At 40.8% G+C, this 22,704-nt stretch overlaps 1 protein-coding gene across 2 annotated transcripts; it reads right to left on the reverse strand.

Annotated features, from left to right (window-relative positions):
- Positions 1–3,811: 3,811 nt before the first annotated feature.
- SKA1 (spindle and kinetochore associated complex subunit 1) lies at positions 3,812–22,665 on the reverse strand. 2 transcript variants are annotated; one of them, XM_028837714.2, is made up of 7 exons: positions 22,490–22,665; positions 21,770–21,868; positions 17,427–17,551; positions 15,450–15,547; positions 12,627–12,764; positions 5,748–5,917; positions 3,812–4,987 (listed from the first exon to the last, which is right to left on the reverse strand). In XM_028837714.2, exons 2-7 carry the CDS (start codon positions 21,855–21,857, stop codon positions 4,839–4,841), a joined length of 768 nt encoding a protein of 255 aa, XP_028693547.2. In that variant the 5' UTR covers positions 21,858–21,868; positions 22,490–22,665; the 3' UTR covers positions 3,812–4,838.
- Between the last annotated feature and the right edge of the window lie 39 nt (positions 22,666–22,704).

Genomic DNA, 22,704 nt, shown 5'->3' on the forward strand with positions numbered 1-22,704 from the left:
ATACACAGCAAGATGCTTTAAGCGGAGGAGTCCATGTGCTGTTCAGACATCTGCCAGGATCTTGCCCTGCCAAAGATGGGATGCAGGCTGTCCTTGTACTAGCTCCCCTCTCTCCTCTTCTCTATATCACACTGTAGTGTCACTGTCACTGGGCACTTTATCAAGCTTGGTGGCTGAACAGACATCGTGTTAACGGTGGAGGGTTTCCAGGTTCTTGGCATCTTGAACAAAGAATTGGACAAAATGCAAAAAGCAAAGAAGGAATGAATGGTTTCATTGAAAATGAAAGTACACTCCACGGTGTGGGAGCGGGCCTAAGCATAGGGACTCAAAGGCCCTGTAACAGAATTTTAGGGAGTTTACATACCCTTGACTTGGGGTATGCCCTATATAAATGAAGAGGATGAAGTGATCAAGTCATTTACTTGGCCTACACCCTATGGAGAGGATATTTCCTGTGATAGCTGAAGTGTGAATCAGCCTTATGTTCCTTGCCTCCAGACTCTATTTTCCTGCCTCAATTGGGCTGGTTTTTAGGATATCCATCTCCCTTTAATTGCACTCTCAAGCTTCACCAGTACTTCTTTCACCTCCTACCCCCAAGTGGAGTCAGCAAGGGCAACCAGTGACTGCTGTGATTATCTTGTTACAAAAGATAAGACGACTGTGGTTCTAAGAGATTAACTGAAGCTTGTGCTGCATGTCAGTAGCATTTCCAGGATTTGAACTCTGGTTAGCCTTCTCACCCCAAAGTCCATTACGTTGCCTCAATAAATGTCTTTTACATACATATATTTACTAATAAGATTGTGTAATGAAATTTCATTAATAAAAATGAGTGGGATTTCAGAACAGATTGCTTTATGTCATAAAGCAAAACAGACTCCTTTATGTCCCCAAAATGTATTTTATGGAGCATTAGTATGCCCAGAGATATTAATATGTATTCCTCAAAAACAGTGAAATAGGTAATGGAAGTAACTCTCCACAAGTAGAATGTGTGCTCCACTCCACAGGCTGTCTCTGTTGGAGATTTAGAAAATAAATGGGTACAAGGAAGGACTTCAGAAGTCATGCAATAATAAAATCTGCTTATCTTTACTTAACTAAGCATATCCCACACTCTTATAACCACAGAATCCCTGTAAAAACCATCTACGGGCTGGGTGTGGTGGCTCACGCCTACTATCCCAACACTTTGGGAGGCCAAGGAGGGTGAGTGCTTTAGCCCAGGAGTTCAAGACTAGCCTGGGCAACATAGCAAGACTCCAGCTCTACAAAACATACAAAAAAATAGCCAGGCACAGTGGCATGCACCTGTTTGGGAGGCTGAAGTGGGAGGATGGCTTCAACCTGGGAGGTGGAGGCAGTGAACCAATATCACACCACTGTACTCCAGCCTGGACATCAGAGTGAGATTCCGGCAACAAGATGATGACGACGAAGACGAAGATGAAGAAGAGGAGGAAGAAGAAGATGAAGAAGACGACAAAGACAAAAAAGAAGAAGAAGAGGAAGACAAAGAAGACGAACGAGGAGGAGGAGGAGGGGAAGAAGGAGAAGGAAGAGAAGGAGAAGAAGAAGAGAAGGAAGAAAAGGAGGAGGAGGAGAAGGAAGAGAAGGAGAAGGAAAAGAAGGAAAAAAGAAGAGAAAAAGAAAAACAACAGAAGAAAAACCCCATCTACTATGTTGAGACTAGCACTCAAGACATGCAGTTTGCGAAATGCCAAAGCTAAAGGTTTATAAGCTTTACCTTAGCTCAAGCTCCCCAGAGGCACCTCAGCAGCCATTCTTTCAAAATAAAACAAACGTAGACAGTCGTTTGACATTAGTTTCAGGAAGAAACATCTTAAATAGAGAAAACGTTTTTTCATGGGGAAAAATGACTCAGAGAAAAATTGTATTAGTCTGTTCTCACACTGCTAATATAGGACATACCTAATAATAGGTAATTTATAAAGGAAAGAAGTTTAATGGACTCACAGTTCCTCATGGCTGGGGAGACCTCACCATCATGGCAGAAGGCGAATGAGGAGCTAAGTCATGTCTTCCATGGCAGCAAGCAAGAGAGCTTGTGCAGGGGAACTCCCATTTATAAAACCATCAGATTGTGTGAGACTCATTAACTACACTATGAGAACAGCATGGGGAAAACCACCCCCATCATTCAGTTCTCTCCACCTGGCCCTGCCCTTGACACATAGGGATTATTACAATTCAAGGTGAGATTTGGGAAGGGGCACAGCCAAACCATATCAAAAATCAAACAAGACTTAAAGAATAATGCCATTATTTTCATTTAAGTTGAGGCATGAAAAATTAAACATGCCTATATTTAAATTAAGGAAAACAAAAGGATAACAGTAAATATGCAGTGTCTGTGTGTTCATCGCAGTGATGGTGTTAACCAGACCACAGGCTTGGTGAGACACATTTCTCTGCTATAGGGACAAGTCCTGCCAAGCAGATGGCACAAACATAGATAGACCAGTCTCCCCAGGTGCATGAAAGAAGCATGGCTAAGTTCTTACAATCCCATTACCCATTTTTCTTGACTACTATCAACCTACCCACACATTATTTTATCACCTTTTTCATCTAAAAGGGAAAAGCCTGTTTTCTTCTATACTACATTCACATAATATTTCTGACACCAAATGTGTGGGGGGTTTTTCCCCATCCCAACCAATTTTCCAACTCTCTAGACACCAGGGTACACCACATTTAATTCAATTCTGACACCAAATACCTGGAGTTAACGCAGACCCCACAGATTAGGGGCTCAGTCCCATGAAACTGTCCCCAAGTTCAAACACCAATCACAACTAGCGGGTCCCCAGGTTGCCCATACTTCCGTCCAACATGGCTACACATGGGGGCTCCCACAACCCCGTCCTCAGGGTTGATAATTTGATACGGCAATGCAGAACTCAGGAAAATGCTTTACTTGTGTTTACCAGTTTAAAGTTACTACAAAGGATACAGATGAACAACAACCAGATGGAGGGTTACCTGGGGCAAGGTCCAGAAGGGTCATGAGCACAGGGCTTGCTGATTTCATAAAGCTGGAGTCCGTCACCTTCCTGGCACATCAAAATGTTTGCCAACCCTGAAGCTCCCTGAACTCCATAGTTTTTTTTTTTTTTTTTTTTTTTTGAGACGGAGTCTCGCGCTGTCACCCAGGCTGGAGTGCAGTGGCCGGATCTCAGCTCACTGCAAGCTCCGCCTCCCGGGTTCACGCCATTCTCCTGCCTCCACCTCCCGAGTAGCTGGGACTACAGGCGTCCGCCACCTCGGCCGGCTAGTTTTTTGTATTTTTTAGTAGAGACGGGGTTTCACCGTGTTAACCAGGATGGTCTCGATCTCCTGACCTCGTGATCCGCCCGTCTCGGCCTCCCAAAGTGCTGGGATTACAGGCTTGAGCCACCGCGCCCGGCCTAACTCCATAGTTTAGAGATTTTTATGTCTTGTTGACATAGGCCTGATGGATTATTCACTCAATCTCCAGCCCCTCTCCCTTCTCTGGAGGTGGGAGACTGAAAGTTTGAAACTTCCAATCATGATGTGGTCTTTGTGAGCAGCCCCCATCCTGATATCCACGTGCCCATCAAGAGTTACCTCATTAGAACAAAAAATTCTCCTATCACTAGGAAATTCAAAGGAATTTAGGAGCTTTGTGTCAGGAACTGGGGTCAAAGACCAAATATTAGAACAAAAGATGCACTCCATCACTTTGGAAATTACAAGCGTTTTAGGAGCTCTGAAAAAGGAACTGGATAGGAAGATCAAATATATATTTCTTATTATATCACATTATCACATCAACTTTATTACACTTTCATTACAGGTTGAAGTTTACAGACAGGTGTACACTAAATGCATTTCAGGTAAGCTGCTCCCTAACAAGCTATAGGAAAGCACAATAATCAGATGATAAACTGTTTCCAAATCCAGCTTCCAGGAAGTTTACCTATAGACTGAAACACCATCGATGGAATTTAGACACTAGTGATCTTTAAGTACAAAGGGCCTGGGTATCCTAACCTCATCATCTTGATCTTTTTCTTCCAATATCACATCTGTACTCAATCTTTTTTTTTCTTTTCCTTTTTTTTTTTTTTTTTTTTTTTTGAGACGGAGTCTCGCTCTGTTGCCCAGGCTGGAGTGCAGTGGCGCGATTTTGGCTCACTGCAACCTCCACCTCCTGGGTTCAAGCAATTCTCCTGAGTAGCTGGGACTACAGCAGGCACACGCCAATCTGTACCCAATCTTTTTGGGGTCTGCAGCATTGCCCACTCAACACAAAAACTGGACATGAGCATTTTTTAGTTCTATTATGTGCCTAGTACAGAGGCTTATTCAGCAGGTAGTTAAATATTTGGTGAAAGGAGGTAAATCTTGAAAATATATAAGCTTTATCCAAAAAAGTTTTATTTTTGTAAGAAACAAGAATAGATCAGGTGTAGTGGCTCACGCCTGTAACCCCAGCACTTTGGGAGGCAGAGGAGGTGGATTGTTTGAGCTCAGGAGTTCAAGAGCAGCCTAGGCAACATGGTGAAACCCCATCTCTACAAAAAATACATTAGACAGGCATAGTGGTGCACACTTGTAGTCCCAGCTATTCAGGGGGCTGAGGTGGGAGGATCACTTGAGCCTGGGAGGTTGAGGCTGCAGTAAGCCATGTTTGCGCCACTGCACTCTAGCCTGCGTGACAAAGCAAGATCCTGTCTCAAAGAAAAAAAAGGAAAAAAGACTAAAAGTTAAAAAAACTTATATATAAGAAAATAATAGAAATAGCCTCTATACCCTATTGGTCCGTTCAAAAGTTCACAAGGAACTCAGGTTATAACATAACGAGTAAGTCCTCCCCCTCGGACCTCTGATAGCCTCCGGCAGTGTCGTAAAATATTCAGTAACACGTGAAACTTCTTGTCAACTTTCAAAGTCGTGAACTCCTTTATGTCAGCTTCCACTATAAAATAACGACCTAAAAATAAAGATATTAGTGCTAATTTTTATAAGGCCAACTTGCAAAAGAGTCTTTAATACATTAAATTGTGAATATGAATGGTATTAATCATTTTTACTGTTAGTATCCAATAAAATCAGTAACTAGTATTCTTGCTAAAATAATAATTATTCTATCCATAGAAGTTGCATGCATGATATTTATTAGGTCACTAGCTATCTGTTGGTATCGCTTGAACAATTCACTTTTCAAGAAGCAATATGATGTAGTGGTTACCAGAATAAAACCCATAACAGTGCTATCACTTAACTGGATGGCCTTGGACAACTCTTTGCCTAGTCTGCAAATTGGGAGTAATAATAGTAAGTGACACGGGTGTTGTAAGGATCGAAGCTCTTGGCACACTCTCTGCCGTACAGAAAGTAGCTATATCAACAGGACTAGCTGTTATCATTACTATTCAATTTCTGAAAACATTGGGCATAGTTCCACAATAGACTCTATCTAGCAGTGTTTCTCAGGCTCAGCACTACAGACACTGTGAGCCCGATAATTCATTTTGTGGGTGCTATCCTGTGCACTGCCAGCTGTTACAGCAGCATCCCTGGCCTCTACCTACTAGATGCCAGGAGCACCCAGCTCCAACAACCAAAAACGTCTCCAGACATGGTAAAATGTCCCCTGGTAGGATAACTGCTCCTGGTTGGGAATTAATTTCCCATGATTTAGTTATACTCAGAACAGTTCACATGTACACATATATATGCTGCCATTTTACCTTTGGTATCCTTCGTTTCTTCATCAATAAATCTGTGATAGAGATTTCTGGCCACAGAATTCATAGACTTTTTTGGCTGATGTAGGATTTTATATTTACTAATTACTGCCTTGTTCATTTCTTTAATAACATCATTAATTTGACCATAGGTTAAGCGGGATTTCATGTACCTGTAAAAAGGTATATGGTTAATTATTGTTTTAAAGAATCATCATACAAAATTACTTTCCTTGAAAAACGTAAGTATGGTGACTTTGTATGATAGTAAAACTATAGTACCCTTTATAAGAACAATTTTATATCAACTTCCAAATAAACCAGACAGCTGAATAATTAAATAGAGGTGACAACACACCAGTGCTTACCTTCTCTATTAACCTCTACTGTTTACCTATGGAGAACTGATATGATAACTTTAAATAAGCTCTCAAATTCTGATTCAAATGGACTGATTAACTGCAACATATAAGTTTATTTAAACATTAATTTTTAAATGTGACAAAGGAAAAATTTAAATATTAATAAATTATACAACTCATAGCACTCTGGGGCTATGTAAAAACCATTACTTGTTCAGAGAAAGAAAGAGAAAAAAAGGAGGAGGAGGAAGGGAAGATGAAGGGCAACAAAGAAGACCACAACAAGGATGACAATGAAAATTAAGACAAAGAGGAATTAACAGGGTAGGCAATGTACAGGAGTGAGTGACTGGAAGCTGCCCGGGCAGAGAAGAACCAAAGAGTAGCCATGATGTTTTTTATGCCCTAGCTCAAATGCCCTTAGAGCACTGTCTATTTCACTCTGAATTCTACTCTTTAACCTCCCTCCTGTCCGTCCTCCCAGTCACCATGGAGTCTTAGAATATGAGACTCACAATTTTGAATATTTTGAACACACCAAAAACAAAACTTGATGATCTGCTTCAATTTGTCTCTTCAACAAATGGTAAGTTCAGTGAGTTAAGCTCTGTCCTTCACTTCTATTCAAAGTAGCAGCTTTCTAGTCAAAACTTCCTTGATAAAATGACATAAAAGTTTATTTAAAAGAAAATGTTGGCCGGGCGCGGTGGCTCAAGCCTGTAATCCCAGCACTTTGGGAGGCCGAGACGGGCGGATCACGAGGTCAGGAGATCGAGACCATCCTGGCTAACACGGTGAAACCCCCTCTCTACTAAAAAATACAAAAAACTAGCCGGGCGCGGTGGCGGGCGCCTGTAGTCCCAGCTACTCGGGAGGCTGAGGCAGGAGAATGGTCTAAACCCGGGAGGCGGAGCTTGCAGTGAGCTGAGATCCGGCCACTGCACCCCAGCCTGGGCGACAGAGCAAGACTCTGTCTCAAAAAAAAAAAAAAGAAAGAAAATGTTAGGCCCGGCACGGTGGCTCACGCCTGTAATCCCAGCACTTTGGGAGGTCAAGGCGGGCGGATCACAGGGTCAGGGTATCGAGACCATCCTGGCTAACACGGTAAAACCCCGTCTCTACTAAAAATACAAAAACTATCCTGGCTAACACGGTGAAACCCCGTCTCTACTAAAAAAAATACAAAAAACTAGCCGGGCAAGGTGGCGGGCGCCTGTAGTCCCAGCTACTCGGGAGGCTGAGGCAGGAGAATGGCGTGAACCCGGGAGGCGGAGCTTGCAGTGAGCTGAGATCCGGCCACTGCACTACAGCCTGGGCGACAGACCGAGACTCCGTCTCAAAAAAAAAAAAGAAAAGAAAAAAGAAAATGTTCGTATTTCCAAAAAGCACTCATTTTCATTATTCCTCTTTTCTAAATTCATTTTTGCTGTCCTGTTTTTTCTAACCAGTTTCTACAAACTCTAATACCTCAGCTCTCCACAATGCACTTATAAATTCCTTCAAATCCTCTCAACTACCACCTTGATTTGCTCAATAGTCATCCCTAATCTCTGCCAATGTTTTCCACTTTAACTCTACTCTCAGCACCATTTGTTTTAAAGTAAATAAAAACTCTATGCTTGGAAAACATGATTTTTTACCCTAATCTTCTATCTTCATTTCTCATTGATTAAATAACCCCAGGTTGAAAAATGAATACTCCACCATGACCATTCTAATTTCCTTCCAATAGCTCTCCATGGAAGCATTTTCCAAAAATCCTTTACTCCACTGTCCCTCACAGTCATGTGCTCTTCACATTAGCTCAGCCAATGAGCAACAACACAAAGACCAAAGCTGAATAGCATCAGAGCATCAAACAGTTTTCATGAAAATAAAGCTGTCAGTAAAGGAAATGACCACCAGTGTGGTGGCTCACACCTGTAATCTCAGCACTTTGGGAGGCCAAGGCAGGTAGATCACTTGAGATCACGAGTTTGAGACCAGCCTGACCAACATGGTGAAACCCTATCTCTACTAAAAATAGAAAAATTAGCTGGGTGTGGTGGCACACACCTGCGGTCCCAGCTACTTGGGAGACTGAACCATGAGAATTGCTTGAGCCCAGGAGGCAGAGGTTGCAGTGAGCCGAGATCATGCCACTGCACTCCAGCCTGGGGGACAGAGTGAGACTGTCTCAAAAACAAAAGAAGTAGTAAACAAAACAAAACAAAGTCAAAGGAAATGACAAAATGACCCCCCCACCCCGGCCAAAAAAAAAAAAAGACTAAAGAGCAATGTCAACATCCTCACTACTCTTGGACTTGTGAAAGAGCCAGGTATTTTTCAAGTGGCTAACTGGTAGCAATGTTTAAGTAGTAAGTAACACTAGCAGGTGTGAGATTAGGTTGGGCATTCTCACATACTACAACAGGAGTAAAAACTGGTATGCAGCACTCTGACGTGTCAAGAGCTTGGAAACTGTCACTGCCGTCCTCACAACAAGAGCAAACTGAAAGCTGGTAACTCTTCTCAGAGAATCGAGGTCACAGGGCCAAACACTGCCTCCAAAACAGGAGAGACAAGCAAATACAGAGAATCACAGCTTCCTAGGAATAGAAGCCACTGGAGTGAGTAACTGCAGGAACATTCAAATAGTAACTGACAAACTGCTAAGGCTCAGTTTGAACTAGCTTGAGAGTTAAAAACTCCTGGTGATCCAGTTTAGGAAACCCCCGTACTTTCACGAGTTTACTTCCAGGAACCACCCCTGCCTTCCACCCAGGTTTTCAAAATGAGGATCAGAGAAAAATTCTCCTGAGCATCAGCAAGAGGAGGGAAAAAGTAATTATTTTGAAATAGGGCAGGTAAAAGTAGAGCAGTTCTGTTATTCAAAACAAAGACCTGCCCTCAAGGAAAACTACTTGACTAGAACCTTATCTGACCTAGGGGAAGGGTAATTAGACAATTTCAGCCCCTTCTAGCTAAGAAACACTTTAGAAGGTCACAGGCCAGAGATGCAGAACCCCTAAAAACCCTGAGATTTAATCATAAGATTATAGAATGCTTCTCCTCTCCAACACCTTACCACCACTACAACAAGGTTACAGGAATGCATGAGTGAACTAACACTGAGCAAGCTACAAGACACAGAATCTATTAAGAAAAAATTTCTAAGGAAACCCAAAGACGACAGAGGAGACAAAAGAAATGGGAACTAGGGCCGGGTGCAGTGGCTCACGCCTGTAATTCCAGCACTTTGGGAGGCCGAGGCGGGCGGATCACAAGGTCAGGAGATCGAGACCATCCTGGCTAACACGGTGAAACCCCGTCTCTACTAAAAATACAAAAAATTAGCCCGGCATGGTGGCGGCGGGCGCCTGTAGTCCCAGCTACTCTGGAGGCTGAGGCAGGAGAATGGCATGAACCCAGGAGGCGGAGCTTGCAGTGGGCTGAGATCGCGCTACTGCACTCCAGCCTGGGTGACAGAGCTAGACTCCATCTCAAAACAAACAAACAAACAAACAAAAGAAATGGGAACTAGAAGAAATTGAAGCATCTGACATTTACAACCATAGCAACCATTAAACATAGCCCAGCTCCTAGACATATCAACATAAAATCTCACACTAGAAGCCTATATACTTCAGTTCCTATCATGCAGATACATCTTGTCCAGCTTTCAACAAAAATTACTAGGCATAAGAAAAAATACAGGCTGAGAGCATCACAAGCATCAGAAGCAGACTGAGAAATGACAGAGATTTTGTAAGTATCAAACCACTAATTCAAATAACTATGTTTAATATGCTAAGGACTCCAATGGAAAAAGGATAAAATGCAAGAATAGACAGACAAAGAAAGAAAGCAGAGATAGAAACTCTACAGAGGAATCAAAAGGAAATGCTAGAAATAAAGAACTCTAACAGAAATGAAGAATGCCCTTGATGGGCTCCATCAGCAGACTAGACTCAGCTAAAGAAAGAATCAGTGAACTTGAAGATACATCAATAGAGAACGTCAATAGATACTTCCCAAACTAAAATGCAAAGAGAAATACAAAAAAGAACAGAAAACCCAAGAACTGTGAGGCAATCACAAAAAAGTATAACATACAGGTAATGGGAATACCAGAGGAGAGGAAGGAAGATATGCAAAGAATTCTTAAAATTCAATGAGAAGAAAACAAACAACCCTCAAAACGGGCTCAAGACCTGAACAGATATCTCATCAAAGAAGATATGCAAATGGAAAATAAGTATATCAATATGAAAAGATGCTCAGCATTCCCTTCGATAGCTCAGCTGGTAGAGCAGGGGACTGTAATACTTGCTGAAAAGATGCTCAATGTCAAATGTCACTAGGGAATTGTAAAATAATTAGATACCACTACACACCTATCAGAGTGGCTAAAATCCAGAACACTGGCAATACCAAATGATAAAGAGGATGTGGAGCAAGAGGAATGTTCTGTCATTGCTGATGGGAATGCAAAATGGTATAGCCATTGTCAGGTTTTTACAAAACTGAACATACTCTCACACGATCCAGCAATTACACTCCTAAGTATTTACCCAAATGAGTTGAAAACTTATGTCCACACAAAACCTGCACATGAATGTTTTTAGCAGCTTTATTCATAATTGCACCAAACTGGAAGGAACTAAGATTGCTTCAATAGGTGAATGAATAAAGAAACCAGTACATCCATACAATGGAGTACTATTTAGTGTTAAAAAGAAATGAGCTATCAAACCACAAAAAGATACAAGGGATCATAAATCCTTATTTCTAAGTAAAAGAAGCCAGTCAGAGAACGCTACATACTGTATGACTCTAACCATAGAACATTCTGGGGTTCAGTGGGAGATAGAAAGAGGTGGGATACAAGGCACTTTTAGTACAGTGAAACGTTTTAGGATAGTGAAATTCTTCTGTATGATACAGTAATGGTAGACACATGATATCATGCTTTTGTCAAAATGTACAACACAGAATAAATCCTAACATAAACTAAGGATGTTAGTTAATAGTAATGTATCGATATTGGTTTGACAACTGTAACAGATATGTCATACCAATGCTCTGTTACTGAGGAAAACTGTGTGCAGGAAAGAAGCGGTATGAGAACACTACTATCTGCTCAATTTTTCTGTAAACCTAACAAAGGTTCTAAGAAATACACTTTTTTTTTTTTTTTTTTTTTGAGACAGAGTCTCGCTCTGTCGCCCCCAGTGGCGCGATCTCGGCTCACCGCAAGCTTCGCTTCCCAGGTTCACGCCATTCTCCCGCCTCAGCCTCCGGAGTAGCTGGGACTACAGGCGACTGCCACCACGCCCGGCTAATTTCTTTTTTTTTGGTATTTTTTTAGTAGAGACGGGGTTTCACCGTGTTAGCCAGGATGGTCTCGATCTCCTGACTTCGTGATCCGCCCGCCTCGGCCTCCCAAAGTGCTGGGATTACAGGCTTGAGCCACCGCGCCCGGCAGAAATACACTTTATTAAATAAAACAACAACCAAAACAAACTGGTATGAATAACTCTCTAGAAAGCAAAATAATCATGATCTTTGCCTCCTAAGACTCTATCCCAAGGAAATAAAAAAATTGCAAAACAGCCTTGTCTAAAAGATATTTCATTGTACCCTTATTTATAACAATAAAGTCAAGCCAAATACGTAATGAGGAAATGCTTCAATAAGTTATTGGATAGCTATATATTATATGACTATTAAGATAGAAAAATTATCACAATAAAAGGATAGTAAGTTGCATTTACAGTATAACTACATTGCTATAATAACAAGTATAAGAAATACCTGTTATACATGTATAGTTAAATAAAATCTGGAAAGCTATACCCTACCTTATCTGAATGGTAGAATTACAGATGAGTTTTACTTTTTGACAACAAACACTTCCTAGCAACATGTATTATTCGTATAATAAAAAGGTAACAAGAAATGTAACATAATATAAAGCTTAGAGGTTAAGCAAAGCCCTGGAATTATGAGTTTAAAAACGTGGATTTTCATAATTGGTTCCCCATTATTGCCACATGTAAGAGGCAAGGGAGACCTCCCTCTGGGGGAAGCATTTTGTCTTATTCATTCTTCTATTCAGAGTGACCCAGGGCCTGGAATATAGCACAGGCTCAAACAAGTGTGGGGTGCAATGCACAAATGGAAACCAAACACAACATACTCCATTCTCATTCTCAAGTCTACACAACTCATTCAATTTCCTTAAAATTACCACAAAACTGAGTCTACTTCTATAATATAATTGGTAAATCTGTAACACAGAAAGGTCCGAGAGGACTTAAGCAAAGAATTGATCCATCTCTAGATCTCTCTATGAAGGGGTTTTACAACAAAAATCTTCAAAAAATTTACTGCATTTTCACAGTATAATGTGAAACGTTTTAAAAAGATCAATATTTGAACATAGCATATTACAATTAATATAATTAAGCTTTATGATTTAAACAATCATCTATGTTGATAATTAAGCGGTTGAACATTATTTATCTTAAATACTTACGAAGGAACACCATTGAACTCATCACAAGTTATAAATGGCATTTCCTTAATACTTCTTTGTTCTTTGGGAGGCTTCTTTATGGGTTCAGGTTCCTCAACTTTGATTGGGTCTTCAGGATCAAGATCTGATCCCTTAACACTACAGAACAGAGATGTACATACATACAGGCAATTGTCAGAAATAAGCAGCATACTGCAAAGTTTTCCCAACTGAAAATAATAATAAATACATAACTCATCCTGTTATAATCTCATTGTCAACATTTTTTTGTATTCCTATGTCTATTGTTCATTAAAATCTAAACAGTGAAGGAAATGTTGAAAAATTAAGTTCCCAAATCTTCAGTAATATAGCTATATTTATTTACATGTAACACGATATCTTTGTTAGTTCTCCCACTGGCTCCTCAAAGTCAGTAAGTTAACAGCTTTGTGGCTTCATGGCTTCTCTTAACCCCTTCCTGACATCCCTAACTCTGAATCTGGAAACGTCAGTTACCTTAGACTTCTGTTTATTCTAATTTATCCTGATGGTTGCTCGTGTCAGTCCCTGTGGATTGCAGAGTCATTTTAGTTGCCAGCATGATCATGGGTCACCCCGGATTCAATCTGCCCAATTTTTAGAGCGAGTGAGAAGCCTACTAATATATCTCCTGCCCCACTAGCAAACAAAGTCTAGAAACACACTATAGCTCCTAGGTTCCTTAACGGCCAGGGATGTGGCCAGCAGTAAGTCAAGACACAGGAAAGACGACACCAGATATAAGAAACAGTAGGGGCTGCTATAACCACACATCATAACAGGTAGAAGAAATGCCTGTTATATATGTGTAGTTACATAAAATCTGGAAAGCTATACCCTACCTTATCTGAATGGTAGAATTACAGATGAGTTTTATTTTCTGACAACAAACACTTTCTAGCAACATGTATTATTTGTGTAATAAAAAGGTAACAAGAAATGTAATATAATATAAATCTTAGAAGTTAAGCAAAGCCCTGGAATTATGAGTGGGAGGATGGCCACAGGACCAAGCCAAGGGAATCCCCAGAAAGGCAGGAAGTGAGAGCCCAAGATGACAGTCGAATGCCAGACACAGATGGCAACTAGCCTTACTGAGGTGGTGTGACTCGGCCATGCTGCACGCTGTCAAGATAAAGATGCCCAATGCACCATAATCCTTCTGTGAATCCTAACATATGAGATTCCACTGTGAGACTGGATGAATCATACCTGTACTTGTTTGTCTTGACCATGTGTTGAGGAAGCACCTGAGTGCTCCCTTTATGCCCTGCTGTGTTTATCAGCCAAAAATAACCATTTTGACCTACAGAAAGGTTTTGCTCTGACCTATCCCTGAGAGTTGAAGCTAGGCCATAGTGAGCTTAGAAGAAAATTCCTCCTATTCCCCTGATCAAATTCTTGCTGGATGTACAATGACAGGTAATGTGAGAAAGAGCGAGACAGGATAAAGATGCCAATTCCTTGCCGAGGTGATGGGAGGATATGTGGGTGACAAGAGAGCCAGGTCTTCGAGATACAAAGCAGGCCACTGAATCACGGGAACTAGATGTCCTATCAAGGCTAGAGCTGGACATTTGAGAGCATTAACAGTGGAGTTAGGCAAGAATGAGTAAAGCAGGTAGGAAAGATCTATAATCTAAAAGAGGGGAGAGAAAAAGGAGGCAGCCAAGTCAGAGATGTGGGCTGACAACTAAGAAAACATAGTGGCAGTGCAGAAAACAGAATTTCAAAAACAAAAAGGCGGTATGCAAAATGAAATCTTAGAAGTAGAACCAGGGCTGACATAGGATTTTTTACCTCTTTGTGACCTTCAACCACCCTAGGTGTGGTGGCAATGACAGCCAAAAGCCAGGTGTTAAGGCCTCGGGGAAAAAACCGCCACAGACACACCTTGTAAGTGCGGAGAGAGAGAGAGGATAGACATTTGAGGGGAAAAAAAGAGCTAAGCTTATTGTTCATTTGGCTTTTATTTATTTATGTATTTATTTATTTTGAGGCAGGATCTTACTCTGTTGCCCAGACTGGAGTATAGTGGCACCATCCCGGCTCACCGCAGCCTTGACCTGCCAGGCTCAAGCAATCCTCCTGCCTCAGCTCCCTGAGTAGCTGGGACTACAGGGGTGTGCCACTGTGTCTGGCTAATTTTTTGTATTTTTAGCAGAGACGGGGTTTCGCCATGTTGCCCAGGCTAGTCTCAAACTCTTGGGCTCAAGCAATCTGCCTGCCTCGGCTTCCCAAAATGCTAGGATTACAGGCGTGAGCCACTGTGCCCAGCCTCTTTGGCTATTTTTAAAATGGTAACTTCCTTACGCTTTTTTTAACCAAAGGCAGTGGTTCTCAAGGGTCGAGGAAGATTTTGCCCTCAGAGGCATTTGGCAATGTCTGGAGACCTTTTTCATTGTCATGAATGGGTGGGATAGGAGGAATGCTACCAGAATCTAGTGGGCAGAGATCAAGAACACTGCTCAATGTCTATTCTCATAACACAAAATTAACCTGCCTAAAATGTCAAGGAAGCTGAGGTTGACAAACTGCTCGAAGGAAAAGAAATGAGTGAAAAAAGAGAGGCTAGAGAGACTGGCCCTTGGCAAACTGGGAAAGAGGTGTTAGATTTTCCTCAGAGACAGCAAGATAAGAAAACTGGTGAACATAGTAGGAAATACTGTTTTTAGTATAGGTGACAAAAAACTAGATCATTGCTGACAAAACTGCAAGTACATGAAGAGCAAAAGGCTTTGAAGTATTTGTTTTCATGGGTTTATGAATCCAGATAGCAAGAATAATTATAAATACACTTACCAGCTCTGGGCTACTGTTACTTGAGGCAAATGGGAAGGAATGTTTCCTTTAAGATGTTCTACGTCTTTGTAATCTTCTTCAAGAGATTCACAGAGTTCCTAAAATTTAAAAATGCTCACAAATAAGTCTCTGCCCTCCCCATGTGTGTTTTCAGATATTCTAAAGAGCAGGGAAAATGGTGAACCATAATCACAGGGACTGTGGCCAGTCGCAGTGGCTCACGCCTGTAATTCCAGCACTTGGGGAGGCTGAGGCGGGTGGATCATGAGGTCAGGAGATCAAGACCATCCTGGCTAACACAGTGAAACCCCATCTCTACTAAAAATATAAAAAATTAGCCAGGCGTGGTGGCACGTGCCTGTAGTCCCAGCTACTCAGGAGGCTGAGGCGGGAGAATTGCTTGAAGCTGGGAGGCAGAGGTTGCAGTGAGCCAAGATTGCGCCACTGCACTCCAGCCTGGGTGACAGAGTGAGATTCCATCTCAAAAATAAAAATAAAAAAAAAAAATCACAGTGACTGTGAGTACCAATAATGCAGAATGAAGTGAAAAAGCAATGAATCCAGCAATAAAAAATTGGTTTCTAGAGCTGTTTTTGGATGGTGGTAATATTTTTCTCCACTGGATTTTTTTCAGAGAACAATCACTATAATCACATTGCAATTACAAAGCAGGACTAATGCTAAGTCTTTCTCAAATACTTTAATCTTGGGAGATAACTAAGAAATATATAAAGAACTTATGTTTTTCATTATCATCAATTGCTTTTGTTGGCTTAGCAAATGCTCCTCAGTGTTACCTGTGTAACAGCAACTGTATTATCACAGCATGGTAATATACCCAGCTGGCAAGCACAAGATGCTGCTTTAGGATGACTTCCACTGTGGGCTACCTACATCCCAGCTTAATGAAAACTTCTACTTGATAGCTGGGGTTTTTTTGCTCTCTAACGTTTACTAGAACTTCAGGCTATGAACTCATACAAATTTTAATAAGGAAAATATTCTGTGCCTTTGGATTCCCGCCATCTGGCTCCCAATCACAATGTGAACAGAAATTCCAAATAGCCTTCAGTTCTGAGTCAAGCATTCTCTAGGCCCACACCTAACCCTGGATATTCTTGAGCAGGTTAGAACTGAAATACCAGTATTGGTTTCTGTTTTGAATTTATATAATGTCTTTTCCTTTAAAAGGTGAATGACATTCATGGATACCAATTCCATTTTGACTAATAGAGTGATAGGCATAATCATGCCCATTCCTATAGCTGAAAAATCTTTACAGACCTTAAGGATTATAGGCTGAATGCAGTCGGGGAGGTCCCTTGTTCAATCCCACTGAGCAATCCCCCAGCTTTAACAACGTGAGATAATTATGGTACAGACTATTTCCCCATCAGGAAGTGCACAAGCACTTTTATTAGCCGAAGTCAATTTGAAGGCTTATTTAGAACAAAATGTGCCTGTGAATGAGGCTCAAGTTTTTCTTTACCTGAGAACCCTTATATTACCTTTTATAAAAATACAGAAATGTAGACATATAAGGGAGCTAAGAAACAGTTCAATATGATCCATTATTTTTTCAAATAAGGATCCTGAAACCCCAAGAAGTAAAATAGCTTTCTCAGGGTGGCAGAGAATACTAAGGACCACCAAGGTAAGAATCCATATCTCCTCACCCAAAGCAGGTGTTCTTTACATACCACTCTATTAGAACATCATTGTTTAAATTAAAGCTACCAAGAATTATTAGCAAACTCTCCTTTCTAGTAAAGTTCAATTCCACTGGTCATCAGCAGAAAGAAGTAGCTGTGGAGCTCCGAATTCCATTATACTAGGAAAATAAAACATAAATGGCATACTGTACCATTAATAATTCATAAAACAAAAATATTATAAACAAAGCATCCTTAAGAATTACTTGATTAGGGAGTTTGTATGTATTGCCTTTTTACTGCTTCCTCATTAGAGAAACATTACCTTGAGCGAATTGTTGGTTTGTTCTTGATACTGAATTTCCAATTCCAATTTATTTAGAAGTTCATTTACTACAATGATCTCATCTCCTATTTTATTTAATACCGCCTTCAAGGTAGGTTCCTGGCCTGTGATAAAAAAAATAAAATAGAAAACAAAGTGTATAGAAAAGCAGTAGCTGCAAGTACTCATGCAAACTCTTGGAACAGATAGCTGTACCTTAGAGAGGGGTGGAAAAAGGACTATTGCTTTAGTCCCTAGAAACTGACTCCATGGATAATCTTAAGACCTCATTTCTAAGTAGTATGGAAGAGATGGAGAGGAGAGGCAAGGACAATGTCTCCCCTGCATCTTTTGTTTCTGGCAAATTCCTCCACTTATTAAAACACGTAGAAATGTTAGGTAAAACAAGCATCCTTCTACGTCCACAGCTAAGCTTTCATGAGAAAAAGGCAAATCTCCAAGGGTTCCAATATGAAGGGGGAACTGTGGTTCCCCCTCACACCAGGCAATATGTGTGAGCTGAGGCTGCAGCAGCCATAATCTGAGGAGTGTGGAGCAATGCTGGACAGGAGGTTGTCAATCTCAGCATCAGAATATATTTGATTTTAATAGGGATAAGATCCAAGGTTTGGGGGCTTTAAAATACAGGGTGTTGGAAGTGAGAATCTCAAATGAGGCTAGGACCCTTCTTCATGAATAGATTTTCAGTGAAAGTTGTAATCACTCACCACAGAAATAAGCTTACGTTTTAGACAGGCCCTTCGGTGTGTGTGTGGAAGGGGTAGGAGTGAGGTTGAGGTGAAATTCTCTTTCAGAATTTGTAATATGGATTTGGAATTCATATTAACACTATTCACACTATGCAAAACCACCCCTAAGCAAACAAAGTAACATAAAAAGTCACAAGCTGGTGATAACCCTGGGTACCCGGCAAAAACAAATGTAAGACGTTCATAAAGTAGTATATTCTCATAGTCCCAATCCCACCTCCTAGCACCTCTCTCTAGCAACTTTCAGAGATTTGAGATGGATGAGAAAATCAGAGTCCCTTCCTCCCTAGAAATAAAAGAAGTAGTTTTTTAAAAAATTTAAGGGCAGATTAAAAGCACAAAAGAAAAACTACCTTCATAATTGAAGTTTCCCATCTGCATTTCCAGCAATCACAACAATGACATACACATAAGTAAAAGCAGACTTTGGCAGTATCTGTAGATTATGGAGGCAGTAGAGTGAACCAGGTAGAAGACCTGAAGTCAGAGACACCAAGTACCTACCTCATTACTGCGAAGATAGGTGAAAGTACACATAAGGTGGGCTTAGCCCTGTCTAAAACCTAATACTCAGTAAATGCTAACTGCCATTCATCATCATCATGAGGAGTGTATCATCCTATCTAATAGAGCAATGCTACTTGCATTTGACACTCAGCTCATAACAACTAAAACAAGTAAATGAGAGTACTGATGTCTCTACTGAGAATAATTTCAGTAGAATTAGTTGAATACAGTATTTCTTCCCCATACACTGGTATCTCAACTTTTAGTCACCTAAATTTTAGGGTGTTGTTTACCACTTTTTTTTTTTTTTTTTTTGAGACAGGGTCTTCTTGCTCTGTCACCCAGGCTGTAGTTCAGTGGCACCATCACAGCTCACTGTAGCCTCAACCTACCAGACTCAAGCAATCCTCCTGCGTCAGCCTCCTGAATAGCTGGGACTACAGGTAAGCACCACCACGCCTGGCTAATTTTTTATTTTGTGTACAGACAGGGTCTTATTATGTTACCAGGCTGGTCTCAAACTCCTAAGTTCAAGCAACCCGCCTGCCTCGGCCTCCCAAAGTGCTGGCATTACAGGCATGTGTCTGGCCACTGCTTTTCATGTACTGATCTAGTCAGTTACAGAAGCCAAAGTAGCAAACAAATGACCAGGCTTTATTTTATAGGCTATGGAGGCACACAAATTATTCTCCCCCCATACAAAATGACAGTTGACAACTGTGTAGGAATCTAATGGGTCTGACTGCTTCGGCCAGGCCTCATGCTTTGGTGGGTCATTTGAATTCAAGGCTTGATAGTTTTATAGATCTCCAAATTATATTTGTTTATCCAAGAGTAATCATAACCTCAGAAAGTGAAAGTAAACAAGACAAATTATTAAACATCTAAAAGTCTTTTACAACTTACTTCAATCAAAATGGCAACAAATAGAAAGAGTACTAACATGGGAATCAAGAAACAGAAACTGTCACCCAACCGTACTCACGAGCTGAGGGACCTGGGCTAGCCACCTGACTTCTGAGAGTCTCAATTTCCTCAGGTGTGAAGGGGGCTCCTTAAGATGAACCCACAGTCCCTTTAGCTTTAACTTTCCAGAGTATGTGAACCATAAACTGTAAAATGTATGAGGCTCCTTTATTAGTAGTTATCAATATAGGACTGAGAATATCAAGGTCCCTGGGAGGGGAGGTATAATTCGAAAGGGCCTATCTAACATTATAATTTCATATTTGAGAAAGTTTTCAAACTACCAATTCATAATACAAACTACAAGACAAGTTCAACACAACCTTCCCAGCACATGGAATTCTGTCTGCCAATAAACCTTTACTCTCCCAGATAAGGTTAGGGTGTATATAATTCTTTAAACAACATTTTAGATTTGACAAGGATCATCTGTTTCTATGAACTTTCATTGCATCATCCAATTTCAGCACATCAAAATATTTTCAAAGATACTTACAATCTCCAACTTCATGGATGCTTAAATAATTTATTTTATTTTCAATTAGTTATTTCCCAGTGATATAGAGTAATAAGCTTCCTCCAAAGCAGGCTCTAAGATGGGTTATGGACTACTTTTACTTCTATGGATCTCTACATCAGTTTTTTTTTTTTACTTGCCTTTTAATACAGTGATGTGCCACATAACAGTGATTCAGTCAACAATGGACCACAAATATGGCAGTGGCCCCATAAGATTATAATGGAGCTGAAACATTCCTATTGCCTTGTAACATCGAAGCCATCATAACCTCATGGTGCAATGCATTATTCACATGTTTGTGGTGATGCTGGTGTAAACAAACTATAATGCCAGTATTATACAAGTACAGCACATATAATTATGTATAGTACATAATAATTGACAATAAATGGTTACTACTTTATGTTATTTACTATACAATACTTGGTATTTTTTAGAGTGTACTCCTTCTACTTATTAAAAAAAAAAAAGTTAACTGTAAAATAGCCTCAGGCAGGTCCCTCAGGAGATATTCCAGAAGGCATCGTTACCATAGGAGATGACTGCTCCATGCATGGTACTGCCCCTGACAACCTTCTAGTGGAACAAGATGTGAATGTGGAAGACAGATGTTGATGATCCTGACCCTGCATAGGCCTAGGCGAATGTGTGTGTGTGTATTCATTTTTGACAAAGTTTAAAAAGTTTTAAAAAAGTAAAAAAAAACCTAATAAAGATATAAAAATATTTTTGTACACCTGTACGATGTATTTGTTTTAAGCTGTTATTAGAAAAGAATTAAAAAGCTAAGCCAAACTAAAAAGTTTATTAAGTAAAAAAGTTATAGTAAGCTAAGGTTAATGTATTATTGAAGATTTTTTAATATAAATGTAGTATAGCCTAAGTGTATAGTACTTATACAGTAGTATACAGTGATGTCCTAGGCCTTCACATTCACTCACTGTCACACCCACAGCAACTTCCAGTTCTGCAAGCTCCATTCATGGTAAGTGGCCTATACAGGTGTTCCACTGTTAATCTTTTACTGTATCTTTTCTATGTTTAGATACACAAATACTCACCATTGTGTTAGACTTGCCTAAGGTATTCAGTACAGTCACTTGCTGTACAGGTGTGTTGCCCAGGAGCAATAGGCTATATAGCCTAGACATGTAGTAGGCTGTACCATCTAGGTTTGTGTACATTTACGTACATTCTATGATGTGATGTTTGCACAACGACAAAATCATGTAACACTTTTTCAGAACACATCTCCATCACTAAGCAATGCATGACTGTATCTCCATTTAGCTGTAGAACCATGGATGCCACATAACCTTCAAATCTTACCATTGGCCTATGTGCCTCAGAAAAACATAAGTAAATAATTCTAATGAATATTCAGTTCATTGTTCAACATACCTAACATTTTTAGTATCCTCCGCAATACTAAAACTGACATTGGACTGTTTAAAAAATCGTTATTCAAAATCTAAAATTACCTAAGATGCAGTCACTCAACCAAGCAAAGATGTCATTCGGAGTGGAATAATCAAAATGCATTTTGTACATACGAAGTCAGTGGAATCTGTTTTACTTACCACAGTTTCTTAATGACAAGGTTTTCTTAATATTGCCAATCTTTTCATTAACATGAGAGCATAATTGTTCCAGATCTGAGGAGGCCATCCTTTAAGCCTCTGAAGAAAAAAATATAAACATATTCGTAACGAAAACCCACACAAATTTCTGTTCACTTTCGAAATCCAAGAATGGTCAACATCAAGTAAATCACAAGTCTTTGAAGGTTAAGCACAAATATTCAAGAGCAATTTCTTTCAATTCTACAACATTCAGTTTCTAACCACGGTACAGTACTGACTCGTCTTAGAGCCTTCGGCCATCGATGGATCCCAAACCAGGGTAAAGGGGATAAGCCTGAGTCCTTTCCTTAAGGGTCAGGAGGACAGACGCACTATTTATATATAAAGACAACACTGGTATTTTCTTTAAACACGCAAAATACGGACACAGTTTTAAAAAATCTCCTACACGGTCAAAGAAATGGGCCCAGGTAATCATTTTTCCTGCGCTGTGAGGGGTTGGGGCTTTACAGTTTGGGATCGGTAAGGAAGCAGAGAAATGGGAAAGGACCAGTTTCCCACCCACTCCACAGGTGAGAGAGAAGGAGCGAGTCTACAGCATCCACCCCAGCGTCCAGCCCCGTCTTCCCCCACGCCCGGCGCGGCCCGCGGCAGCCAGCCGCCAAGCAGTGCCTGGGGCGCTTCCGAAGGCAGGGTCCCCAACACACAGACTCCAACCTCGAGTCGGTCCGGCAGCAAAAGGCTACTCGCCGCTGGGTCTCCAGCCGCGAATACCGCAGTCTCAGCTGGAAGCCCGGGATGATGAGACTGCGACTCCGGGAGCAAAATTCAAACCGCCCGCCGGGCCCTGGCGCAGCGCAGGCGCACATCCACGCTTCCGAAACGCAGGCTCAGCGGCTGTTGCAGGATTGCGTCTTCCGGGGCCACAGCTG

Source organism: Macaca mulatta, chromosome 18 (assembly GCF_049350105.2).
Source record: "Macaca mulatta isolate MMU2019108-1 chromosome 18, T2T-MMU8v2.0, whole genome shotgun sequence".
NCBI classification, from domain to species: domain Eukaryota; kingdom Metazoa; phylum Chordata; class Mammalia; order Primates; family Cercopithecidae; genus Macaca; species Macaca mulatta.

Excerpts from the sequence above, each read along its gene's own strand:
- SKA1 (XM_028837714.2), bottom strand. The coding sequence starts at position 21,857 with ATGGCCTCCTCAGATCTGGAACAATTATGCTCTCATGTTAATGAAAAG. Across the intron at positions 12,765-15,449 it reads GTAACAGTAGCCCAGAGCTG|TGTTAAGGGATCAGATCTTG; the intron begins GTAAGTGTATTT and ends TCTGTTCTGTAG. Across the intron at positions 5,918-12,626 it reads GAGTTCAATGGTGTTCCTTC|GTACATGAAATCCCGCTTAA; the intron begins GTAAGTATTTAA and ends ACCTTTTTACAG.